General features: G+C 41.8%; 1 protein-coding gene across 11 annotated transcripts in view; it reads left to right on the forward strand.

Annotated features, from left to right (window-relative positions):
- The window catches only part of kiaa1217 (KIAA1217 ortholog), a 110177-nt gene that overhangs the window by 76400 nt on the left and 8649 nt on the right, over positions 1-25128 (forward strand). For 10 of the 11 annotated variants that reach the window (XM_086190776.1, XM_086190777.1, XM_086190771.1 and 7 more), the window contains 10 exons: positions 8318-8513; positions 10949-11147; positions 12131-12224; positions 16505-17271; positions 19081-19185; positions 19630-19679; positions 21103-21242; positions 21373-21548; positions 24343-24473; positions 24634-24781. In XM_086190776.1, coding sequence (XP_086046902.1) covers positions 8318-8513; positions 10949-11147; positions 12131-12224; positions 16505-17271; positions 19081-19185; positions 19630-19679; positions 21103-21242; positions 21373-21548; positions 24343-24473; positions 24634-24781 — 2006 coding nt within the window. The remainder of the gene's footprint in view (positions 1-8317; positions 8514-10948; positions 11148-12130; positions 12225-16504; positions 17272-19080; positions 19186-19629; positions 19680-21102; positions 21243-21372; positions 21549-24342; positions 24474-24633; positions 24782-25128) is intronic. The other variant, XM_086190773.1, reaches the window with a different exon arrangement.

Genomic DNA, 25128 nt, shown 5'->3' on the forward strand with positions numbered 1-25128 from the left:
GTGTGTGTGTGTGTGTGTGTGTGTGTGTGTGTGTGTGTGTGTGTGTGTGTGTGTGTGTGTGTGTGTGTGTGTGTGTGTGTGGAGAGTTGGGGTCTTATATCCTTAAGACGCTCATCTAAAAAGTGTCAAACAAAATAGTGGTATGAATCTATTCCAATGCTGACTTTCCCCTGCTGCCCAACAGCTATGAGTTTGGGGTTGTTGATCATTGTGAGTTTTGGATAAAGAGGGTGGGAGGGGAGGGTTGGGTTTTTTTTGGTGGGGGGGGTGGGGGGGGGTGGGGGGGCGGGGGGGTGGGTCATCTGTTGTGAGTCAGAGCAGACAGGGGGAGAGTAGGACAGGGCAACTGCACAGAGAAAGAGAGTGCTACCAGGGCTAAAACAACTCAGGAGGAAGACCCTGCTTCCTCCAGACCAGGGAGTTTCCACTCTCACATGGAAGTCACTGGTGCTGCAAGGAGATCGTCACCAGTTCAACATGGTAAAAGACTTTTAAACACAACGTAGAACGCTGTTACTTTTCGGAGAACTACTGCCAGGGATGTAATATGTAAAGAAACCGTGAGACTTTTGAACGGATTTGTTGAGACCCAGTTAAAGCTTTAAAAATACTCACAGGATCTTTCCTGTGCAGTTGGCAGAAGATGTGTATTTTTTTAACCCCAAAGTAAAGTTTTTTTTTTTGGTGTTTTTTTTTTTTAACAGCTTTTATGAGATTAAATCAATGTGTCATGTGTCACCCCCCAAAGTGCACAGAAGTAGTGGTGAGCTACGGAGAGAAGAAGAAGTTGTTGTTTTTTTATTTCCCGGACATTTGAAACATTTTGTATGACTCTTAACAAGTGACAACAGAGTTCTCCCATCCATGAACTCCCATTTTGTCTGAACTATCTGATGGATATGCAAAGTTGACTTTTGTAAGCGTGATGTCTACTGGTGATAACCGTAACTAATTCATGTATGCGCGAGTGCGTGAAATCAATTGGACGGTGCGGCTGAGTTGTTGGAAATGTCACAAGTGGCGGAAGAGATGGTCATCTGGCCCGCCGCCGTTCAGCGGGTCACAGCAGGCACATTATCGTCTCTATCTGCTTGATTCGATTTGACTCGTAATATTTGATTAGTGAAACATTTGGCTTCTTCTAATTTGAGCATTTATCTTTATTTCAATTACAAAAACAAAAAAAAACCCAGCCGGTGACTCGTCAAACCTGCAGCCTTTATCAAATGCCAAAAGTTTCACATTTGACTGCAGTTACTGTAAAGTCATCTCTCGCTCTTTTTTTTCCCTTTCTTTTCTTTTTTTTAAACATACAAATTAAAAAGCCCAGCCCATCACTGAAAGGTCATCTGGGGATTTGGATGAAGGGATTAGAGAAGGAATGCATCAGAAGAGGGGAGGGACAGAGGGATGCGGTAGCAATGAATGGGAATGGATGACTAGGGGATTTCAGTATAATGTCATTAAGGCTGGGGAGACAAAAGATGATGGTGCGTCCATAGACAGCATATGGAGCGACTGACTGGTGGCTTTTAAATATGCAGCGGCACTGGTTTTTAAACACATACAGGTGTTGTTGTTTTTTAATCTACATTTAGGGAGAGCAGACAGTCCTGTTTGCTCCAACACCCATTATAGACTTAGCACATTAACCAGACTCAATTGTCTAAGCGCAATAATGAAACAAGTCAAGTGAGGGTGCAGAGCCATTGTCTGGTGTTTGTGTGTTTCCCATACACATCCAGCCAGGTAATTACAGTCGGCTCTGTTGCCGCTCCCAAGGTTCCTGAGCCAAATTAGCATCTTAAGTGGGAAGTCGTGCTCGCATCGCTGGCGTTTGTGTTTAAAGCCACACAAACCTCCATGTCCATGTTTACATTCCTCCAAGTCTGGAAAGACTATGTAGGATGAGTGAATGGAACTTGTTTCTCCGGTTAGTCGTGTGTGTGTGTGTGTTGACATTGTTTAGGTACATACGTGATGTTGCATGGAAGTGCATTGTGCGTTAGCAGTTGGACCTTGAATGTGTCTGATGTTGTCAATGAGTCAGAGAGTCGTTTTTTCCCATTATTTTAGGTGTCCTGAAAGCAGATCGCGCCCTAAATCTGCAAGCTAATGCAGTACAAGGTGATAAAGTGCTGAAATTGAAAAATACATTGTCCTGCTTTAATCACTTGTTCCTGATTTAATTTATCTCTTGTTATAATGCCAAATGTGTCCAAAAACAATAGGGAGTGTTTTGACTCAAAATCCCTGTTATTTTCATTTTCTGTAAAAATGATCCTCACATTTGATGACTCACCCTGCGCCCATTTTTGCATCCAATGAAAAGTCTTTCTCTGACTTTCGCGTTCCTCCTCTCCATCGGTCACCTGATGCACCGCCGCCTGCAAATAATTTTTCCTCATTGACTGTCGCTGTGAGTAAAGCAGCTATAAAATAAAACAGATAAATAAATTGAACCAAACCTGCGTTAATAGGTCATTACAAGATTGCAATTTGGTCCAAAGAGCCACAAAATGAAATGATGTATCAGGACGTTCACATTAGCCAACTACTTCTGTTAGCTGTTTGCTAACAGGAAGTGGAGAGTAAAGTGCAGTTCCATCTACTTTTGAATGTGAAAGAACCTTGGAAAATGTCTTTTTTCACAGTCACAATTTGATCAGTTTAGTTTGCTAACATTTGGAAAGTCTGAAAGGCCAAATGATTGAATTATTTATTCACATTCGTTAGCATAGGCTAAGTAGAGGTAGCCATTTCAGAGCCATCAGCTCATGGAACCTTCAGTCTACATTCGATAACTCTCTCTTCATTATATACGATTTTTAGTGGAATAATGTAAATATGCAAAAACAAGCATCACTGTGACATCGCGGGTCCTTTAAGGGGAAAGCTAGGTCATTGTTTGAGACCAAAATTTTAACTCTAGCTGTTTTGATTATGCAAGAAAGTAGCAATGAGAGGGTTTCTAGTCGTCTGACAGCAGGTGTGGTACATTGAGCTCTGATAGCTTGTGAGTCTATGTATATTCTTCAGTCTCCGTGAGTGACACAGCAGACTCCTCGTGGGAGCTGCCATTATTCTTAACAATCGTAATTTACTTTAATCGCCCCCATCTCGGCTCCGCGTGTCAGCCTGCCTGTCAGCAGCTAAGACGAAGCCTGCATGATATAACGTAACCTGCTCTGCTTTTTTCTTTCTTTCTTTTTTAATTTTGCAACAGCGTCCGTGTGGTATTCAAAGTGGACTGCTACTGTCGCTTGAAAGCAACGAAGAGCCCCCGTACTGCAGATGCGTGCTCATGGGGCGCATGCCGCTGAGCAGTAAAATGTGGGCATTGTCAGGCAACACAATATGACACATGTTATGACGCTGACCTCAAAGATTTGCATATATTTAGAGACCCACACAAACAGACCTGCGCTGTCTTACTTGTCAGTGCTCAGTTGCATAAATGTTTTCAGGATGTCCTGCGTCCGGGTCACATTTTCTGGAACAATGGTCTGACTCACTCATGCATGTTCTCATGCAAGTCTCCCTTTGTATTCCTCTAAAACACTGAAAAACACTTTTTTATTGTTGTTGTTTTATTTGCCACTTTCATCTTTTATCTATTTTCCCTGTACCCGCCGTTGTTGGCCTAGTCAACATTCGTCCACATTACATTACATTTGACATCCAAACTTCTGCAAGCAATTAAATAAAAAAACAACAACCTAAAAACCATACTGAACTTTAATTAGCAAGCCCCTGGTGGTCTGAAGAAAACTATAGCACAGCTATTTGCAGCTATCTAAGTGTGTGTGGCGAGTTCCTTTTTTCGAAACTTACATTCTGGAATCATGGTGAGTTTATAATAGGGCACAGGCGCATGATACCATACATATCACGATGCATGGGTCACGATTTTAGCCTTATATATTCTATACGATAATTTTGGCATGTTATCGGTATCATCAGGTATTGCTCATTTTTAAAGAATGGCAGTATCGGTGTGATGCAAGTCCAAGCCGAGATTAGTGTCTTCCTTTTTGGTCATTGTTGGTAACGATGAAGCAACAAGGAGTAATGGACTTCCAAATATTTTGGAAAGAAAGAAAAATGCTACTCTTTCAAATTCAGCTTTTCAGTGTTATTTTCTATGTGAATAAAATGTAAATATCAAAAACTGGTTTACATTGGATAATATTGGAAATGGCCAGTTTATTTGTAAAATATCAGCATATCAACTATCGGCAAAATCCCAAATTGTGTATCCCTCGGATGCTGTTATACAATTGATACAAAACACAAGTAGATATAAATGACTGAAAACTTCAGAACTGTACCAACTCAGGAAATATGTACACGACTGCTATCTTCGTCAACAAATGGACAAACTGAGTCAAAAACAATGCATTCAAAATTTTCCATCCCAATTATTAGAATAATATTTACAAAGTTGCAGATTTGTAAAGTATACTTCATAACTCGTTTCACTGCGGTAACGCACTGAAAAATGGGATACAACAAAATTACACCTCAATTTATTTTGATATGAAGCACTATTGACACAAAGGGGGCAAGAACATATAAAACCCATCCTGTCGAAATTCAAGAAAACATTTTGATATGTTGTAGTGTTTGATATTTGATATCCTACTCTGTTTTCAACCTTTTTAAGGTTTTTTCAATGAAGATCTACTTCCTTGACACATTCCATCCTGAAAGTATCCGTGGATAACTTGTGTGTATAATTCACCATCTCGGTGACATCGTAGCTAGTGTGGTGTACAGAGGCAGCCTCCGCCTCCGCTGCTGAAAAAGCAGAATCACAAGCTGTGTGGTTTTGACTGAAGCTGAAGAAATCACTGGTGTGGAATGTACTGTATTTGCGAGCTGAAGCGGGTTTTAAAGTGCTAATCAGTGGTTGACCTGTGGTTTTCACACCTTGAACCTGAAGCAGGAAGTGGTTACAAGATAGCATTTGATGTGAGGCATTTCTCTGATATCACGTCGCGCTGTCAGAATGGTGGCGTCTTGAGTGTTTGTGTGCATGACAAAGAGAAATTCAGTGAGAGGAGGTGAATTGAACTCGACTGCTAACCTTTAGAGGGGACACCTCATTTATCAGATGTGGACTTCATTACTTTTACTTCCTCTTTATCATTCGCGTCGATTCAAACTCCTCCGCGTGCTTCTCAGACTTTGTGCGACGTGTGTGAACATTTAGGAAGGTCTGCACTGCTCCTTCTTTGTCTTTCCCTGTGACACCAGCTGATCTCCATTTCAGCGAACATCTGAGCAAAATGTTTTAAATCTGAACTAGAGAGAGCAGGAAGAGCAAGAAAAAAATTACTAATTGATCTACTGCCAGCAAGTCGACTAAGTAATCTAATTTGCACAATTTCAGACTAAGTAAGCCTGGGTTGAATTGATGAACAGGCACTTTATATTGCATTTTAATTGACCTATTCCTTTCTCTTTCTAAGAGGTTACATTACTTGTCATTTTACATATGCTAATCAGGTTAAAACATTTTGCCAAACATTTAAAAATGGCTACAGCATTAAACGAGAGAAAGATTTCACTGAAAAGAGAAGTGCCAGATGTCTTCCAGCGCTTCAAAGGCAGAGCTAAAGCTAAAGCCCCCCTTTTTAATGGTTTTATCTCAGAAGTACAAGGTTAGTAGAAGGGTACTTAAAAGCATATAACTTCACAAATTAGAGAAATTTTACCTCAGCAAGGGGAGACTATAACATAAATTGGGAAAAAAAAAATAAAAAAGTGCTCGACACATGTAATATACATTTAGCGTGTTCTTTTTGGCCAAAACTTTACTTGTAGTGATGCTTTTGAACTTGCAGATGAAAAGTAGTTCTTCACTATTTCTAAATAACCTCACGGTTTTCGTTACATGTCTTACATTAGCCAATAAATACACCAACATTTGTATTTTTGCAATAATTTCCATCTCGTGTGACTTATTGCCTTAGTGTTTATTGTTTTCATTGGATTTTTGAAGTGTTTTTTCGTTGGTTGGTTTGTTTTTTCAAATTTTAAAGGCGGTCGTGTCATGAAAATATGATACAAGTTGATGGAGGAGGCTGATATCGTTCAAGTTCACCAAAGGTGACACGATAGCATGAGAAGACACGGCAGCCGTGCTTGGAGATGCCACCTGTGAATACGCTCATAAATCATTCAGTGTTGCTATTAAATTTCCTCACACACGTGTGGTTTCAAGTAACATGTCAAACTCCATGTGACTTTTCTGTGTAAAGCTGACGATCATCATGCGTTAACGATTCATAGACTCATTTTTATTCATGTATTTTGAATCTCCGGGTGCTGCAACCTAAGCATATCTTAATGGAATTGCAGGAGTTGAGTGATGGCTCAGCAAAATTCATTTTTTTTCTGCTGTGTCAGGAAACTGCGTAGGTGCATTAAATAAACGTTCCTGCACAATGACTTAGCAAATATGGGGATGATTGCACATGGGCTATGATAAAATGTGATATTCTGACTGACATTTATCACAATTTATATACTCGATCAAAGCACAACGTAGAGAGGTTTGTGTGATTTGTGTGTCTTGGATAAAAGCAAACCCCCAAAAAAGGCTTTTAAAAGTGGTAAGTATTTAACTCTACCTTCACCGACTCTTTGTTCTTCATCTGTTGTTGACGTTGAGTTGTTTCCATGGTTCCTCTGTTTTGTTTGATGACCAGTTCTTTTTCCATCTCACCCTCCCACTGGCATTGCTTAGCCATTTGCTTTTCATTTTCTTCTTCTTCTCCTCCTTTTTTTCTCACACCAGTCTTTAAAGGGCATGCTCTCCTCCCTTCATTCTGAGCTTGACATTCAGAGGTACTTGATGAAAATCCAATCGCCCCACACAGTTAGTCGGCCTTTTATCTTATCTGCACCGTGCTGTCCTGTGTGTGTGTGTGTGTGTGTGTGTGTGTGTGTGTGTGTGTGTGTGTGTGTGTGTGTGTGTGTGTGTGTGTGTGTGTGTGTGTGTGTGTTGTAGTGTTATGCATCTTCTCTAAGGTCTTGTTAACAGGCGTCTTGGACGATCTGATCTCAAGTGGACGGCTCTCAGTACGCCAGTTAAAAGCTGGCCCTCGAATGCGTCTTGAGTGACCACTTGTGATTGGAGCTCACTTTCTCCGCTCCACGTGCTTTGTTTTTGCTAGCAAAAGGCCAAACGTGTTAATGATTTTAACCAGCAGCAGGCAGCAGTGCATTTCTCGTGCCTAATGGAATTGCTAAAGATATCCGATGCCCTCTATATGGGCTTTACGAAATCTTCATGCTTCATGAGCAAAGCCAGCTTACATGATTTTAGAACAAAGGATTTTAGCTTTTGCAGATAACATCAGATGGTCCTCACTAAATGTGACCCAGGAAATATTTACACTCCTAAAAGAGGGTGGCCATACACATCCCAGACCACCTCTAAATGTGACATACATAGAACTAGAACTTTCCTCGAGAAATCAGATTGCCTGTGACACGTGTTTAGTACCTGGTCTGAACAGAGCCTGGGCCCACTTGTCTGTCAGTGGCTGCCGGGCTTATTTGTCTGCTAAGCCAGACCAGAAAAAGCTCCCTTAAACTCCACTAAATACAAATCTTTGACTTAACGTGTATGCAAGGATTTCCTGGAGGACCCGGCCCTGTGACTCTATTTGCATTCACTCTACAACTACTGCCAGAGAAGAAGATCATTTCATAAAGAGCCCAGTGTTCATCGACCCCTCAGTTTCAGTCCCCTCCTCATCCCTGCGGTGTAGATTACCTTACAGAAGCACACAATAGCTCAATGGGCTCTGTAGTCTTGTCACACACCATGTTATTGTAGCTCTGGCTTGAGGATGCCACGTCAAGCGGATCAAATTCCAGCGGAGCGAACTGATCCTCTAAACTGACTCATAATCAGTCGCTTGACAAATTTCTTGCTGTGGTACTGACATTTATCGGCTTCTGTCCGATATTTTGAGACGGCACAGAGGTCGTGTGGGATTTACGAGCATGGATACTATTAACACGTGTTTGCACGGCTGCGATCATTTGGTTGATTTCATTGTTGTGACGGAGTCCAATTCAAAGTCCATGCTGACAGGCTTCTCACCCCAGACTGCGATCTACTCACCGCTTGCAGTTCTTCTCTAATGCCAACACATGCATCATCTCAAAAGTGTGATCAAATAAAAAACGTTTTTTTCAGTCAGGAATGTAAAACGTCATGCATGTATCTTTTTTACGGTAAGTTGTCCATGGTCTCATCCTTACCGTATTACATGTTCGCATTTGCCTCCCCCTCCAGAGTAGAAGCCCCAAGCACAGCCCCAGCCCGCAGCCCAGCGTCGGCGACCAAGTTGACCACCTCTCTTTGGCCTCGTTGGAGTCGCTGGACGCCATGTCTGAGGCCGACGCACCCTCCGCCTTCACCCGAGGTAGCCGGGTTCGTGCCAGCTTGCCTGTGGTCCGATCAACCAACCAGACAAAGGATCGCTCGCTAGGTAGGCTGTGTTTTAGGGTGCCGTGTGGATGATAAATCCGACTGTTTAGGTTCTTGAGTGGTGAAACTTAATTTTTGTTTTTTCCAGTCTGAAGTACTCTAAATGTGATGTCCCATTTTCTAGGAATTAGACAGTTTAAGAACCTTCTGAACTGACATCTTAACTATGCCGTGACCTCACTTTTTACCTTGACAGCTCCTCCACATCTGCTTTACTTCTTTGCTCTTTTCCTCCACCTCAGCTTACAGTTCTGTTTTGATTACTTTGGTCTGCAGTTAATGGTTATGGGGAGCCACAATACGTCACTGCGTTATGGGCACGATTAAAAATAAGTCATCTCATCACCACACATGTATTTGCATTCCTGTACACTGCCAGTCGTGTAGAATAAGGGCGAGCGTGTGGAACTCACCGAAGTGTGAAGTCTGTAAAGTCTTCAACGGTAACTCGGCAAAGTATCTGCTGCTGATTAGGAGCCAAGAGCCTTTTGAACAAAGTGAACATGGTTAAAACATCAGGGTATCATTGTCTGGACTTTTTACAGCCAGTATCTTGTTTTGCTCAAAATGTAGAAATGCCACAACCACACAAAAAAAACCCGTAGAAACTTGTATGGACACACACACACACACACACACACACACACACACACACACACACACACACACACTCCATCTCTTTCATTCTTTCTACAAACCATCAGGACAAAGCATTAGGACAGTGGGGGGTTATGGTGTGATGAAGGGGGTGGAGAAAAAAGGGGCACCACTTTTGCTACCCTGTCCCTCCCACAGGCTCACACATGCACAAACATTCACTTCGCTGGGTCCCAACGGGCATTTGGAGCATCCTGCTGTCTACTGCTTTTACTGTGGAAGTTGTTGAGTGATTTTTTTTTTTTTATTCAAATAAGACTCAGAAGCAGAAATTAGGAAATCCTTAAAACCCTCTAATGTGAGTATCATTTTTATTCTTGCATCTGCGTATTTAAAAACATTTACACGATGGTTTTATTTGTAGTGTTTTTGCAGCAGTGTGTCTTTTTTTTTTGTTAGCGAATTGATGCATTTTAAAAGACTTAAGAGAATATTTGAAACTCAAGCGCTAAGTTGAAACTTTGTATGCCACTTGGGGGAGATGGAAAACATTTAAACACCGTCTGCTGTGGTGTGCCCATTTGGTCAGGAAACCCACTGGCCATTTGCTTCCAATCCTGAGTGAAACCAGGCTCTCAAGAATGTAACACGACCCTTTGTTAGAAGCCAGCAAGTCAACATTGTCCTCGATAATAAAAACCGATGTTAAAGAATTGAAATATTCATAAAGCACGCTCAGTCAATGGCGCTTTTGTCATAGCGCTACTTTGGGGTTGTTTTTTTTTTTCGGTCTCAATACATCTGGAGAGACACTGGTTAACTGTTAACAGAACAGCTCTCTGGGGAAAAAATACATTTATTCTGCAGATAGGCACTTTGTTTTGTTATTACTGCACAGAAACCCAGACAGACCAATGGACAGACTCAGCAGTTTGATTTCCTGGATTTGCCCTTGCTCTGTCTGACTCTGTTTCATGGAGCATGTAGGATCTTGTGTAATATTTCACCAACATCTGGTAGCTTTTATTGGCTTCGTCCTTTTATGGGGTTACACCAAGTAAAACTGTTGCTCCTTGACTTCAAATCAGCTATTTCTAGAGCATTTGATAGGAGTCTCGGACGGTTCTCATGAAATATGATGCAACATAACAGAAAAACACATTTGGCTTCTTTCCTTTACTCAATAATTGCTCTCTTCTAGCTGCAGATGATTAAATCACTGCCCCAAATCCAAAAATAGAAATAGGGCTGCGCTTTTTTTTTTTTTTTTTCCTTTGGCATTGTTTATACAAGTGCTGTGTGGGCGTGGCCTTACATTTTGTGGACACATCTGTTTTTCTAAAGCACAGTAGAGAGGCCACACCCAGAGTTCAGAGGTTCAGCCCTGGGCCTTTTTGATACACAACTGCTCTATCCCTGCAAGCACACACATAGCACTGTTCCTGTCCCGTATCTGACTGACTTTCTAAATAACAAATAATTGGATTTTACGGAGTGAATGACTTGGTCAAATACCACATGTTGCATAAGCTGATGGTCACAATCCACTGTAAGCATTGATTTTGAAGCCTGATTTAAAAGTCAGAACAAAGACTGCAAAAAACTGCATTCTAGAATTAGCTGTCAGTAACTTTCTTTGCTTGCCAACTCTATGGTTTATGCGGCAGTTTTTACTACTGGCTGCAGGAAATGTTGTGTTTGCATTAATACCTTAACAATTCAATGAGGCAATCACCTATTAAGCATCTTGAAAGAGTCTGTTGAAAATCTGAAATGTGAGTGAAAGAAAGGAGGTGACTCCTGGCTAACCCGCCCTACTTCTCCACCGTCTGTCCGTAGGTGTGCTGTACCTGCAGTACGGGGATGAGACTAAACAGATCCGCATGCCTAATGAGATTACCAGCATCGACACAGTCAGAGCCCTGTTTGTCAGTGCCTTCCCGCAGCAGCTCACCATGAAGATGTTGGAATCACCCAGCGTTGCAGTCTATGTCAAAGATGACATGAGGAATATGTACTACGAGCTTTCCGATGTCAGGTAAAGATAAATATTTTTATGTGACAAACATGTTTAAAGGGATGCAGAAAGAATCGTGCATGACCCCCCCCCCCCCCCCCACCACCAGTTTGACAGGACACCCAACGTTCCGAATACTCCATAAAGCCTTTCCTTTTCCTGTTCTTGAGCACTTCCTGTCCCCTTTTGTGGGAAGTGTAACTGGCTGGGAAACCATTTGTCCCTCTGTCTCCACTGATGTTAGAAAGTCATTTGGAGGTGAAATTTTATGGCAGACAACTGTCTGAAGTAAATCCCAAAATACCCCAGAGCGCTGCTGGGAGATTTCCTGCCTGTTGTCCTTTCTCTTCTGCTCCAAGTTTGAACATTGGGAACTTTTGCAACGTGTCTATGCCTCTCACAGCGTAGTGTTCACAGTATCCTGTTTGTGCATATCATTTACAAAAAAAGCACCCTTGCAGGCAAGTACATGTGCTTTTTCTTTTCCTTGCACCTCGCTGGTTTCGTATTTACCAGCAGGTCTTCTCAATAATACAGCAGACCATGTGCTGCAAAAGTGTACAGCCATTTCTTCTTGTTTGGTTGTTTTCCGATAAAAAAAAAAACTTTTTTTTCCCCCTCAAGTCATAAGCAACTTTTGCCCCTGTGTCTCCAGACTTCCTGTTCTAGTGGGATGTGTACTTTGTGACTTATTTTTTATTACGGCTGTAAAAAAAATTGTCCCGTAGTGCCTGAAGGTTGGTACATGGATCAGCACTACAGTGAGCAGGAGATGTGTAAAAGAGACGGTTTTATATATTCAAGCCAACAGTACTAGTGGTTGTTTCATAGATTTTTTTTTTTTTTTTTTAAATGTCACATAACAAAGGATGGCCAAAGCCTCTGTCAGGATATGTTCCTTTGGTGGGACGACTAAAGAGATCCAGGCAAATGCAGGATCGCCCGATGTCCGATGGTGTTGTCTGGGCTACCTTCTTACCACTGGATGTCTCTTCCCCCTCCAGGAATATCACAGACCACTCCTGTCTGAAGGTTTATCACAAAGATCCAGCGCAGGCCTTCAGTCATGGACCCAGACCTCCCAACGGTGACGCCAGGGTGAGTGCTTTTAACCAGAGCAGCCGCGAACACAGCAGTGAAAATGATTGTCTCGTTAGCAGCAGCAGCTGCAGGGAGACAGCCGCAGATAGAATAGCCAGACCAGCCTCTAATTCTTCTCACTCTTACATCCTGTTTGCCGTTAAGGATAGGAATGTCCCCCTTGCCTCCACTTAATCTGTTGGGGAAAGGGGGGGGTCTCATATTGTTCTCCTTGGGGCCCGCAATTGGGCCTCGCCTGTATGCTCTACTGCAGCTTGCTTAAGGAACAATTGAACTCAATTCTCCAGGCTGTTTTTTTCTTGTTCATTCTTCCTCAATATCAGCTCGAATCTCTTTCTCTTGTTAGGATTCCAGCATGTTGTTTCCTGCTGATGTAACAAAAGTAAAGCCCCCCTAAAGAACCCTTGCCTCGAATGTTCCTCCTCAAATGTGCCTCTCTAATCCGTCTGACCCTTTATCTAACCCGCCGCTCCTCCCTGCCTGCCACTGATTTCTAGGCAGCACTATTGTGATGCTGCAAAATTTACATAAAACCTTAATCCTGTTGCCATATACTGTATATGCCACAGTGGTGCACAGGGAAATTGATAAAGCACTGATGAGGTAAACGTGAGGATGGTTTAAGGGGTCCAGGGTCAGCTTGCATGGCACAGCAGCCGCCCACAGGTGAGTTGCGAGACCGCTTCTTTGTGATGGGGTTCTCATGGAGAAATGGATGGAGGAAAAAAAGGCAGAAAAAGATGCAAGGAAAACTTTAAAAGGAATTTAAAAGTTAATGTTTTAACAGTTCTTTCCCACTCCTTTTTAACATAATTTCTTTTCAAAGATCCCTCGCTGAACCAGCAGATTTTGAAGCGCGCACACACACACACACACACACACACACTGAACTAACACACGTGAGGCAAAGAGAACTAGGTTACTTCATCACGCAAATATTGTGAAACTCATACATAAAGTAGAGATTGTTGTCATGTTTTGCTCCGTCACAGTTTCACCAAGCTGCAACCGACACATATACTTGGTACGTGTTGGGAGTTTAAGTCTGTGAATTACACAGCTCAGACCTGCCCAAACTGATTTATTCAATGATACTTGGATGGTATTATTCTCGGATGCATCTGCTTTTCTGAAAGCTGCCCCTTTTTTGTGTGCGTTTTTTACATAGAAACAATACAAATGTAAATCCACAATACACACAGACATTAAAGACGGATTGTAAACAGTGGCTCTGTTCTTTGCAGCTGTGATCCTCAGGCTGCACATCGTGTTTGTTTGTTAGCTTGTAAAGGAGGCTTGAGGGAGACTTTTTTGATTTAAAAAAAAAAAAAAGAAAAAAGAAGGAACAATGGCGTTCGAAGCCAAAAAGCAAATATTATAGCCTATTGATCTGTACACCTGTTCAAACACTCCTTGGGTTGTGTGTGTGTGTGTGTGTGTGGGGGGGGGGGCTTAACATCTGTTTGAGCTATTGAATGTCCTTGCAGGAATTCCAGCCGTAGGATTTGGTAGCATCCTCAGCGATCCATGTTTTCTGGCCAGCAAAGCCTAAATATTATGACAGCAATCTTATTGATTGAAGGTTGCACAATAACTGAAGCTTTATAAGTGAAATAAACAGCAGAATGTTTTCACGTTTCATGATATTGTGTTGTTTACTTCGTAGTTTTTCACCGAAAGTGCCTCATACGCACTGAACAGTCAATAGTGGCTGTCAGAGGCGATGTTATGTACACATAGATGGAGGAGATGTTTTGCAAACAGAATTGTGTTTCATCTGTTCTCCTTTCAATAATCCACCTGTTTTATGTAATTTAGTTGAGTTACATTTTCAATGTTAACATTTTATTTTTACTTTTTTTTTTTTTGTAAGCAAGTTCCCATCATATTTTCATCAAAATCAACTTTAGGTGTATCCAAACATGCAGCCAGTAGTTCTGTCTTGAAGCTTGAAATTTATTAAGGTCTAGTTTTGGGGTTTCCTGTGAAACTCCAGCAGTTTTTATCTGGACTAAAGAAACTTTTTCTGATCCTAAGTTGGCATGAGGGAATTTTCATGTTTTTTTGAGTGAACTAGCCCTTTAAAGTGTTAACACATATCTGCGTGCAGCGCAATTCTTCCCGTTTCGCTCGGCTGCCAGTGAAACGCTGCCATTTTGTGGAGCCACTTTGGAAACTTCTCCATTTGGACATGGCAAGTGGTCCAGGCAACTTTTGCACTCGCGGAGCACAGTGGAAACTAAAAAAAGGCGAGGTTTTAAGAAATTTACCGGCTAAATTCAAAGTGTCCTCAACAAGGCCTCTCATTTTCCTGACACGGCTCCTCGTGTTTATTTTTCAAGTCTTTATGCTGTATTTGGTCTGGAAGCTGAGATTTATGCATGTTGTGAGGAGAAATACCTAAATGTGGCCTGAATTGTGCTGGGATTGGCAAATAAATGTTATGCAGCTCTCGAAGGAAATTGATGAGGCCAAGGCAACAATGAGTGCAGGCAGGCGTGTTGGATGGAGAAAGTCATTAAGGGTTTGATGATGGTTTGCAGTAGCAGCTCTGTGCTTGTCAGAGTCTCTATTATATGTTTTGCGGCTTGTTCAGAATAGTTGCTGTTATAGTGATGAACTGTGCATGCTGCTTTTGGTTTTTGATCCCTTTCCTTCTTTTTTTGTTGCTTTATTATCACAGCTTGGGACCTTGGATACTGTACCTCTTGAGCAGTTGTTTTCCAGCTCAAACAAACACACACACTCTCTCTCTCACACACACACACACACACACACACACACACAGTAGGTGCCACACCTACTTTTTTGTGTTCTTCACTCTGTGAATCTGCAAGTCAATGTCAAGGAAAAAAGAAAAGTGGGCCTGGCATTAGACTTTGACTTATTTGTCTTTCTTTGCAAGTGCAACCCGTGAGTCATACCTTGAGGAACAATAGCATGTTTGTTTGACAGGAACAGAGAGTCAAACTTAGGAAGGTGGATTAAATTCAGCCCTGCATGTGACACTCCTCAACACAGAGTTGTCACCTCCAACACACTGCAGCCAGTTGTGTTTATTCAAAAAGAGCCCTAGATTGGTCTTGAGGGTCTTTGATTTTATGGGTTGAACACTGGCGTGTGTTTCCGTGTATCGCTGAGGCTGCAGGGAGACGTCGGACTTTCTAGAAGCCACAAGTTTGAAGTGCATACAGGAAGCTGTCTGATCGATTAAGAGTCTTTTTTTAGGGAACTGGCAATGCCTGCGACCTCATTTTCAGAGTGTTCCGTCATTGGGAACAAACTTGATTTCCCATTTATATCATTAATGCATGATACATGAGGAGTGAAAAAGAAAGGAATAATTAATAGGTTTTTACAACAACACTTCAGTAGATTTACACAGAAGCGTTTTGCCTTAGATTGACAAAAACATGCTTAGTTTTCTGCATTAATGATTTATGTTCTCTTTCATTTAGAAAAACAGAGCTTTAGGATTTTCAGAAATAAATACCTATTTTTCCAGAAAAATGGGGAAAATGTCAAAAAACAAGACTGTTTTTTTTCAAAATTCATGAGCTAATTTAGTTGTTAATTCAGAAAAACTGATTTTTTTTCTCAAGTGATTGCAAGACACTGACAGTGTCCCTTCTCACCGCAAATAAAGAAATTTGATAACACAATTGTTACTAATTGTTGTGACAGCAGTCACACATGTCACACAGAATAGACTCACTGCAGACTTCATAATATTTCCCCTACATTCTTTTAAGTCTGTCCTGGTTTGTAGTTTTACCACCTGCAGCGAGAGGCCTCATATATTCGTTTTTATCCCAGAAATCCACTCTTGACAGATTCAAATTAAACATAATCATAGCCCTTGAAATGTACTTGAAAGCTGTTTTTAGTTTATCTGGGAGCAAATGAGCTTGCAGAGATTATAATATCCACATACTTCTGACTTTGTTTTATAGGCGTACGTTGGAGATCTTTGAGTGCATGCTGTGTGCCCAGGAATAGTAGCCTTGCAAGTAACTATTTTCTGCCTCTGGAAAATTTGCTGATGGTGTATTTTTGTTGAAATGCAACCGTGTCAACTGAGTTGGATGGATGTTTTGGTTTCAAGGGCAAGTTCATTCCAGAAATACAGGATATACATACAAAATAAACAGTAGCTGAAACTCTCAAATAGCCAAAGGTATGCAGTCTGGTTTTTGACTGTTCTTGGGTTTTTATGTTGTATTTTGAGTATTAACTACTAGTTTATTATAACATATCGATGTTTTTTACTTTTTTAGATACACAGTGAGATGGTGAATCCAATGCGACAGCCCCCCATAGGTCCCCCAGCACACCACCCGTTGCAGGGAGTTCTCCCCCCAAGTCCTCACTCTATGCCACCGTCCCCTTCCCGAATTCCATTTGGTCCACGGCAGGGCTCCATACCTGGCAGTGCCACTATCCCAAGGGACCGACTGCCAAACACCAACCCTCCGGCCCGCTCTATCTCACCCTGTCCCAGCGCCATCCTGGAGAGACGGGATGTCAAGCCAGATGAGGACATGGGTGGGAAGAGTCACAGTCTAGCCCGTGGAAATGAGGGGTTGTATGCTGACCCGTACCTTCTCCAGGAGGGAAGAATAGGCATGGCAACTGCCCATTTGCCGCACCCAAATCCTGGGCTCGACGGTCCGGATCACAGTATGGCTGGGTTTCACCGTGCTTCTATCCGCTCCACAAGCTCCTACAGTGGGCCCAGCCCTACAGATTCCATCGATCACCCTTCTCTATACAGGCAGAAGTCCAGAAACAGCCAGCTGCCTACATTGGGCTCCAAAACTCCTCCCCCATCTCCTCACCGGATGGCTGAGGTACGGATGATTGACATCCATGGCGGGCCTCCGCATGGTGTGCCCATGGAGAGAAGCTCACCTGTCCGTCAGTCCTTCAGGAAGGAGGAAGTAACAGGGGCCAAGCCTAGAAACAACATGGGCTCACCTGTGGTTGCAGACCTCCAGGGTCACCTTCAAGGGCCTGTCCCTGCTGCCAGTGACAATCAGACACGGTAAGCCACGGGGGGACCGAACATGATAGAGTATGAGTTGTTGGGATTATGAAAACTAGGATAGTGACACTGCATCAAAGCATGAACTAACTATGCATCCCAGTTTCACCCTAACCGACATGCCCTCTCACTGTCTCGAGCATCGAGATCTGCACACGTACAGCAGACTAATGCATATGATGATGCATCAATTTGGTTTATGTCTCTGGTCCTGCTTTTCCAATGTTCATTTTCACAGTCTGCTCTCCAATTCTGGAGCTGATTGTTGAGTATTAAGCGAGTAGATCCAGACAAAGCTTCTACTGTTGTAACAGGATAGTATATGAAAACCCTATTAACCCACTGCATATTTTTTTGGGGATTATTCTTTGACTGTTGTTGCAACAACAGAGTTTAATCTAGAGTCAGTTAATCCAGCAGACTTTTTGTACCTGGGTTAGATTTGTCTACTCTGATTTTATGAGAGCACATAAACATAGAATAGAAAGCAAGAACTGGAGTTTATTAAAAGGAAGGTTACAGGGGGTTTGTGCGTACCTGGAAAAACCAAAGAAAATATTGACCAGATTGAAAAAGAAATCAGTCAGATCAGTCAAACAGATCAGGCGGGACCACACGTGCAGCCCCAAACTTAGAAGTGCCCTGGGAGTCTGGGAAAAGAGTGTAGGAATTTTAATGGGAAAAATAATCATAACATTCACTGTTCTGTAGCTGTCATAGAAAACATTCATGTTTAAGGAACATGTCAACTTTTTTTTTTCTTTTTTTTTGAGAAATATGCTTATGTTTCATTTTCTCTAGAACCAGGCAAGAAGACGGTCCTTTCCTCTATTTGTGCATTTGGGAGCTGAGATCCACAACGCTCACCGCTAATTAGCAGAGCGCAATAAATTGTAGTGGGTGGGCAGATTAGCATGCCTCAGTCAAAAGTGATTAAATAATACACAACCCTTGTTTTATTAATGAAGGCAATGGCAGTTTTGGAGTAATGTGAGTTTGATGACTTTTGAGGTATGCTAACCTTCCCTTCCACTGCAGTTTGTTGTGCTAAGCTAACTAGCACGGGTCTGACACAGATGAGAGAAAACTAACTTTCTTCTTTTCTGGTTCTGGGGAGTCTAGCAAATCTGTGTATTTCCCAAAAAGTTATTCGTATTCTTTAGAGTGTGCAGTATGACACTGAGGTTAGGCACTGTTGTGTTCCCATAGACCCATTGTCCATCTGTTGTTTGTAGTAGAGCTGGACCCACCTCCTCCCTTGTGTCCTCAGCTGGCCCCATATCCTTCCTCAAGTTAAATGATGACATCCAAAAACAAAGGCTTACCAAGAAATCTCATTGTGGCATCCCTGTTCAACCTTCAGTTTTGGGCTGTCTGAGGAAATGTAATTTTTGGATTGTCCTTCCTCTCGTTTTTGAGTCCTTCCCCCACTGTGACACTTAATTTTTACAAAATAACAACATGACTTTTTGATCGCTCTCTGTGTCAACCTGAGGATTATTTTCATCCATCGTGTTTATTCTATTAAGGTGCAACCATTTTCTTTTTTTCTAAAGATTCAGATGCTGTTGCACAGTTGTAATTCATTTGACAAGAGTTAATATTTACTGAAGGCATAATTGCAAGTCAATCGCAGAAAAAAAAACCTACCCTATAATACGCTCACTAAACAGTAAAAAGGACTGATGGCCAGATAATTAAGGACAATTGATTATTCTGCTAACAACCCTACCCTGCTCAGTCTGAGCTAATATTTGCTCTATTGGCAGCTCTCAGTGCTGAAAGTAGAATTTTCTGATGTTTCTGCAGAGAGCGAATGAAGGCTATGGAGCAACAGATTGCCAGCTTGACTGGTCTTGTTCAGCATGCACTTTTAAAGGGGCCAAACACTAGTGGCACCAAGGAGCCTCTAAGGTAAGCAATCGCAGTACAGGGCAGAGTGAGGCATCAGGGGAAATGGAGTCTCAAAGGGCAAATGTGAGAAAGATCACCATATGGAACATATTAATCTGGTGAAGAGGAAATAGGGAAGACCGTGAGTCATTGGCTTTCTATGTAAATGGCCTCCTGTGTTTGGTTTGCATTCTAACTCTTTGCATTTCTGTCTTTGTGTTAATGTTTGCTCGACAGTCTAAAAGGTCTGTGACTGCTATGAGTTTGTATGCTATGTTAAGCACTGACGAAGCTTAACATCATTAACATCATTTTAACCTCTTTGGTTTGTCAGTCTTTCCCATCACACTTGGTTGCAATGTGTTTGTCCTTACTAATACTAACCTTTAAGTCCAAGTGCTTCAAAACACTGCTTTATTTTCCCCTCTGAAAATCCTGCTTTAATGAATTTTTCTGTGGCTGCAGCGAAAGACCACCGAAGACGTCATCTCCAGCCCACAGTGCACACAGCTCAGGTAAGTATTATGGTGTTCTTTGCTATTTCGTCTTTTTTTAGCGCTGTTATATCTTGTGCAGACAAGCCCACACATCAGTGTCTGTCAACAGCCTGCAATGAGCGGCGCAGCGAGCAGGGAGGGAAGCGAGATCTTATATTTCTAACAACCCTTTCCCCCTCATACAGACGCTTTAATAGGAGTTAAAAGACACGAGCCAGCTGAGATAACACAGGCCCCTCAAAGTACTTACCGTACTCAGTTCTCCAGCTTGCCAAGATGATTCAGCAGTTCCATCGGTCTGCGGACAGATCGAGGTGGGATCAAAGTTTCTCACCTGTGGCAGAAGGAAAAACGCGCCTCCGTTTACGTGTCGTGACACATTTCAAATGTAGCTTACAGAGCAAATTAGACACCAGAAAATCAGGGTAATTTCTGTCTTGTCAACAGTCATGAGAAAGCCGCAGCGCTGCTCATTGTGATACTTCAATTGCCTTTTCATCGTTACTGCACAGCCAGAGCTTCCGTTGATGGGCATAAGTCACCCCGAGGCCCCGAGCACGACCATGTGTACATTGTAACCTGTAGTACAAGTCACGGCAGTTGTCAGCTAGCTTGAAGGATAAGCAGGAGTGAATAGAGTTTTGAGATTCTGAAGACAATAGCTGGTTCTTCTCTTACTGCTCTGACAAAAGGGTGAGGCTCAGTGTCAGAGGAGAGAACATTTCCGGATTCGTTGTGTGGCTCATAGCAGATAAACTCCATATGAACCACATTTTCTCTAGTTGTTTTTAATTCTGCAGATCTATCTAGACCCAAACTACCCACGTGGTTTAATATCACTGAAAGAAGGAACACACAACCAACCGACCTGAGGATTCTTCATCATTTCATTCCATACTGAAAATATGGATTATTAAAAGACGCTCTTCTGTTTGTATTTGCACACTGAAAAGATGATAAATCTCAACTCAAACTAGGATGAATGAGTAGTTTGAATGAGATTCTTATTTTAGTTGACTGTACAGAGACCCCCAGACTACAAATATAGCCCCTCAATTCATTTTATAGCTTGTCTATTTAAGTACCCCTTCCATAAAAGCCTTAATCTGATTGGACAAACCCCCAGACACCTACCGAGGTGTTCAATGGGTGTGCTAACCAAATATATATATATATATATATATATATATATATATATACATACATACATACAGTATGTTTTATATATATAGAACGTATTTTGGAAACATGAACATTTAATTTGACAACATTAGAACAGAAAATAAGGAAAAGTTTTGAGGGCCCCTTTACAGTCTGACCAGAGAATATGTCTGCTGACTATCTAACTGATGTTGGTGTATATTATGATGTCATGTGTTTTTTGGGGGTGTTGCTATTTCCCAGAAAGGTGGAATAAAACTGACTTTTCTGCATGGTCCAGGTGGTTCACCAGTCCTGGCTCCCAAGAGTGGTGTCGCCCCATCAGACAAGGGCTCAGTTCCTCTTAAAGTCAACCTCCTGCAGTTCAGGAAGAATGTGTCTGACCTCAGGATACAGTTACATCAGATGAGACAACTGCAGGCAAGACCTCTTTCTCCTTTTTATTAATTAACCGTGTGGTTCTGTCTATCCAGTCTGATCCATACACACAAATTAGCACGCTGGTGTGCTCTTCTGTTAATGTGTCATTCTACTCTGCGTATCCTCTCAGCTCCAGAACCAGGAGGTACTCCGAGTGCAGCTGAAGCGGGCCGAACAGGAGATCAGTGTTAAACTTGCAGAGGCCATGAGGCGTCTGGAGGATCCTGTCCAGAGGCAGAGGGCTTTGGTGGAAGAGGACAGGCACAAGTACTTAGGCCTGGAAGAGCGCGTCCTCACACAACTCGGGTAAAGATGCGTGAAATTCTCTGATTTACTCCCATAAAAGTTGTTGAAAAACCTCAGAATAGACTCAGCTTCCATTCATGATTAAATATGTCTTGTCGGTGATTATCATGGGTCATTTCATAACTACATTCATGGGATCTCAATTGTAGATCTAAATACACACCACAAAAAATCACCAAAAGGCTTCATTTTGATCAACTCATCTTTGCTATTCCCTCCTGAACTGTTTGACAAGCCAACGCCCTGTAAATCGCAGCCCACAGGTTGGTACAGGCAAGCCATGCCTAGCTCTCAGAGACTAGAGCAATCGACCCAACTGTGCAGTAATTATTCACTGCTTTTATTTTAATTCACTTGCCTCATCTTGCCAACAGGGAGCAGTAATTGAATCCTTTTTATTTAGATGTTTATAGGCAAGGTCAAACAGTGTTCTCTTGCTAGACAGTGGCGAGACTATGCTTGAATAAACCCAATGATAACTGCTCATGGAGACTGAAATGAGCAACTAAATCAATAGATAAAACTCTCCGGTACCCTTTAGTGTCCAGCCAGGTGTGAGTCAGCAAAATACGCCTGCTGGTACTTTAAATAAGCTTGGTAATTAGGGCTTCTTGGCCAGTGGGAGAAACCGCTGACCTCTCAAGCAGAGAACTAAATCTATCATGACCTAAAAAGGTACTTTTGTATCATTTTATAATTCTGTGGCAATAATAAAGGCTTCAACGGTTATTTAGTGGAAGAGTTTGCTATTCCTGCACAAGTCCGCTTGATTTTTTTTTTGCCCATTGTCCTGCGGGAAAGTTATATTATGATGAGTTTGTAGTTAATCATTATCCTCTAACAATCATTGCTTGAGGATTATACGGATGGTGACAAAGTTTATTCTGAGGAAAAACACACAACTCAAAGCTTGCTTGTCTCTGTTGAGTTGCAGCAATGGTATTCCCTGCTGTACTCACCGTTAATCACACGTTTGTGATCCCACATTATAGGTTTCATTGATAAGAATGACATTATTCTTGGTGAATATACACATATGCACACAGTAAAGTGGAATGAGTCCTAAAACACATGAATAAGTCAAGAGTGTTGGAGGTCCGGTCCCCTCGTCTCATAGAGTCAGTGGCTTTTTGCTTCAATGCCTGATGCAGGGATGTACGACGTTGATGTAGCTGATGATTCAGTATCCGAGTTCCTGATATTTTACAATCAAGTTTAAATGATATTTACATTTTATTCTTACTGAAAACACTCATAAATTGAATTAGAAAGGCTACCATTTTTGTTTGTTTCCAAAACATTTTTTTTTAAAACGCATCGCTCGTTGCAGCTTCACCGTAAACAACCACCGTGAGCAAAAATAAAGAAATTAGTTTTGATTTGCTGTGCCAATATTGATATCGCCAATTGGACCAATACACTAATGACCAATATACGGCGACCCCGATGACACGGCGATAATATCAGGCATCCCTAACCTGAAATAAGGTCTCGTGTGAACACAGCATGTAAGTCTCGTCAACTTTTTTGTGCCATAGTGTGTGTATTTGGTGCAGTAATACACAATCCAATTTTAACAATGTTTTTGGCTTTTGATGGAGGGAATCCATTGTGATACCAACTTCTGGCTTGGCTGACAATCATATCTTCCCTGCAGCCTTCGATGAAGCAAATGTTCTCACCATTAGCATCTCAGGGATTTTCAAGTGCTATCTAGAAAGGCTACCTGACGCACACAGACACACATTATGGTGATGTAGTCTGGTTTTCTGTCTGTTCGAGACTTGATAAAAAGGAGGATCTGTGTTTCTTCCCCCTGTTACCAACAGGTATTTAACACATTGTCTTCTGATTGTCTTTCCTGCCTGCCTTCAGGGGCCTTCTATAAAGGAGTGTTTCTCTGGGGTACCTGGCCACAATGAAACACCATTTTAGTCGTTCTCATGCAATCCAACACTGCACACAATGTTATCGTTCGGCATATTTCCCTTCGGAGCAGCCGGTTTTCCCAAGCATGGAGATGGCGCTGAAGCAACTTAATATGTTTTCTATGTAGCCCTCTCATAAAAAAGTACTCATCCGATGTGTCAACATTTGTGGTTTGGGGATAAAATCTAATCCAGTCTAGTTTAAGTAATCTGATTTAGACAGGCAAGAGCAGCGTGTAGTGAGAAGTGCATTGTCACTATTAATGTGCTTATGTGTTCTTCATGTGATCTAAGTGTCTTCCTTTTGTATTCATCATGGTGGAAAGTGTTTGCCCAGTCAGTGTGTAGGATCAGTAAAATAACCGATTGGGTCCTGCCCCCTAGTGTTCAAAAAGAGTAAACGAAGTGGGAAGAGCTGGCTTAAAATAAACTTTAAAAAGTTAGAATCCCAATTACATAATTGGGAACATTTTATTTTTTGTTTTTATAAAGTAGTAAAAAGAAAAGTAGGAAGTGTATGCGAATAAAAATGTTACATAGAAGCATACATGGAAGGTGAATAGATGCCACATAAAAAATAGATGAGCTGTTTAAAAAAGAAAGATAGAAAAAAAGAGACTGGAAAAATGGAACATAAAATAAAATTTAAAAAATTAATAAGAAAATGAAATGGTCAAAGTCAAAACTACATATCAACTAATGTTGAGTTACAGAATGACGAGGTCAACATCGTCCATTCAGACTAATCTTTGGATGACGACATATATTTATGAAATTTCTTTGCGCTTATAAATTGTGAACAAAAGCGCTTTCTTCAATCCTAAACTCATCTTTCTTTTCTCTCTGGCGTGTTTGGGTTTCTGCAGTGAGCTGGAGCAGTATGTGGGCTCCCTGCAGAAGGACTCCGCAGCATCAAACAGAGTGGTGACGCTGAAGGAGGTGGAAGAGGGAGCAGTGACTCTGAGGAAGGTGGGAGAATCTCTGGCAGGGCTCAAAGGTAAGATGGCACGTAATATACTCTCTGAAAATATTGCTGTGCATTGGTCATAGTTATTTCAAAGCTTCCATTTCCATGGTAATCAGATCGAATGTCAAATTGAATGGAGCAATTGAATGATAAAATACCAGCGGCGACCTTCATGCGTGTGTTTGCGTAGGAGAGTTTCCAGCCCTACAGACCAGGATGCGAGCTGTGCTCAGGGTGGAAGTGGAAGCTGTCAAGTTTTTGAAGGAGGAGCCTCATAAACTGGACAGCATGTTGAAACGGGTCAAGAGCCTGACTGACACACTCAGCAGTCTGAGGAGGTAGGGTGAAGAAGTGCCAAAGAAGATAAATCATAGAGGGGAGGAGGTATTGGAGCTTTGGGGATTGAGAAATGGGGAATTGTGGGAGAAAACAGATATTCACAGGGGTCTGTGGTGTGGGAGATTGTTCTGTTTGATTATACTGGCAAGCTGGACTTTATTCCATCAAAGAGGTAATTTTGTGTGGACAGAGGAGTCTGGCGTCAAACTTGATTTATTTCCATCACCTCCACTGAACCGATAACTGAATTAATTTGGTGGACACTGCTGCACCTTATTTCCATTTTTATGTGTCACAGACTCCAAACTTTCTCTCGGTGGTTCTCCCACTTTCGCCATATGATTCT

Source organism: Aulostomus chinensis, chromosome 21 (genome assembly GCF_037954235.1).
Source record: "Aulostomus chinensis isolate RoL2024-O1b breed Wild chromosome 21, RoL_Achi_v1.0, whole genome shotgun sequence".
Classification (NCBI taxonomy): domain Eukaryota; kingdom Metazoa; phylum Chordata; class Actinopteri; order Syngnathiformes; family Aulostomidae; genus Aulostomus; species Aulostomus chinensis.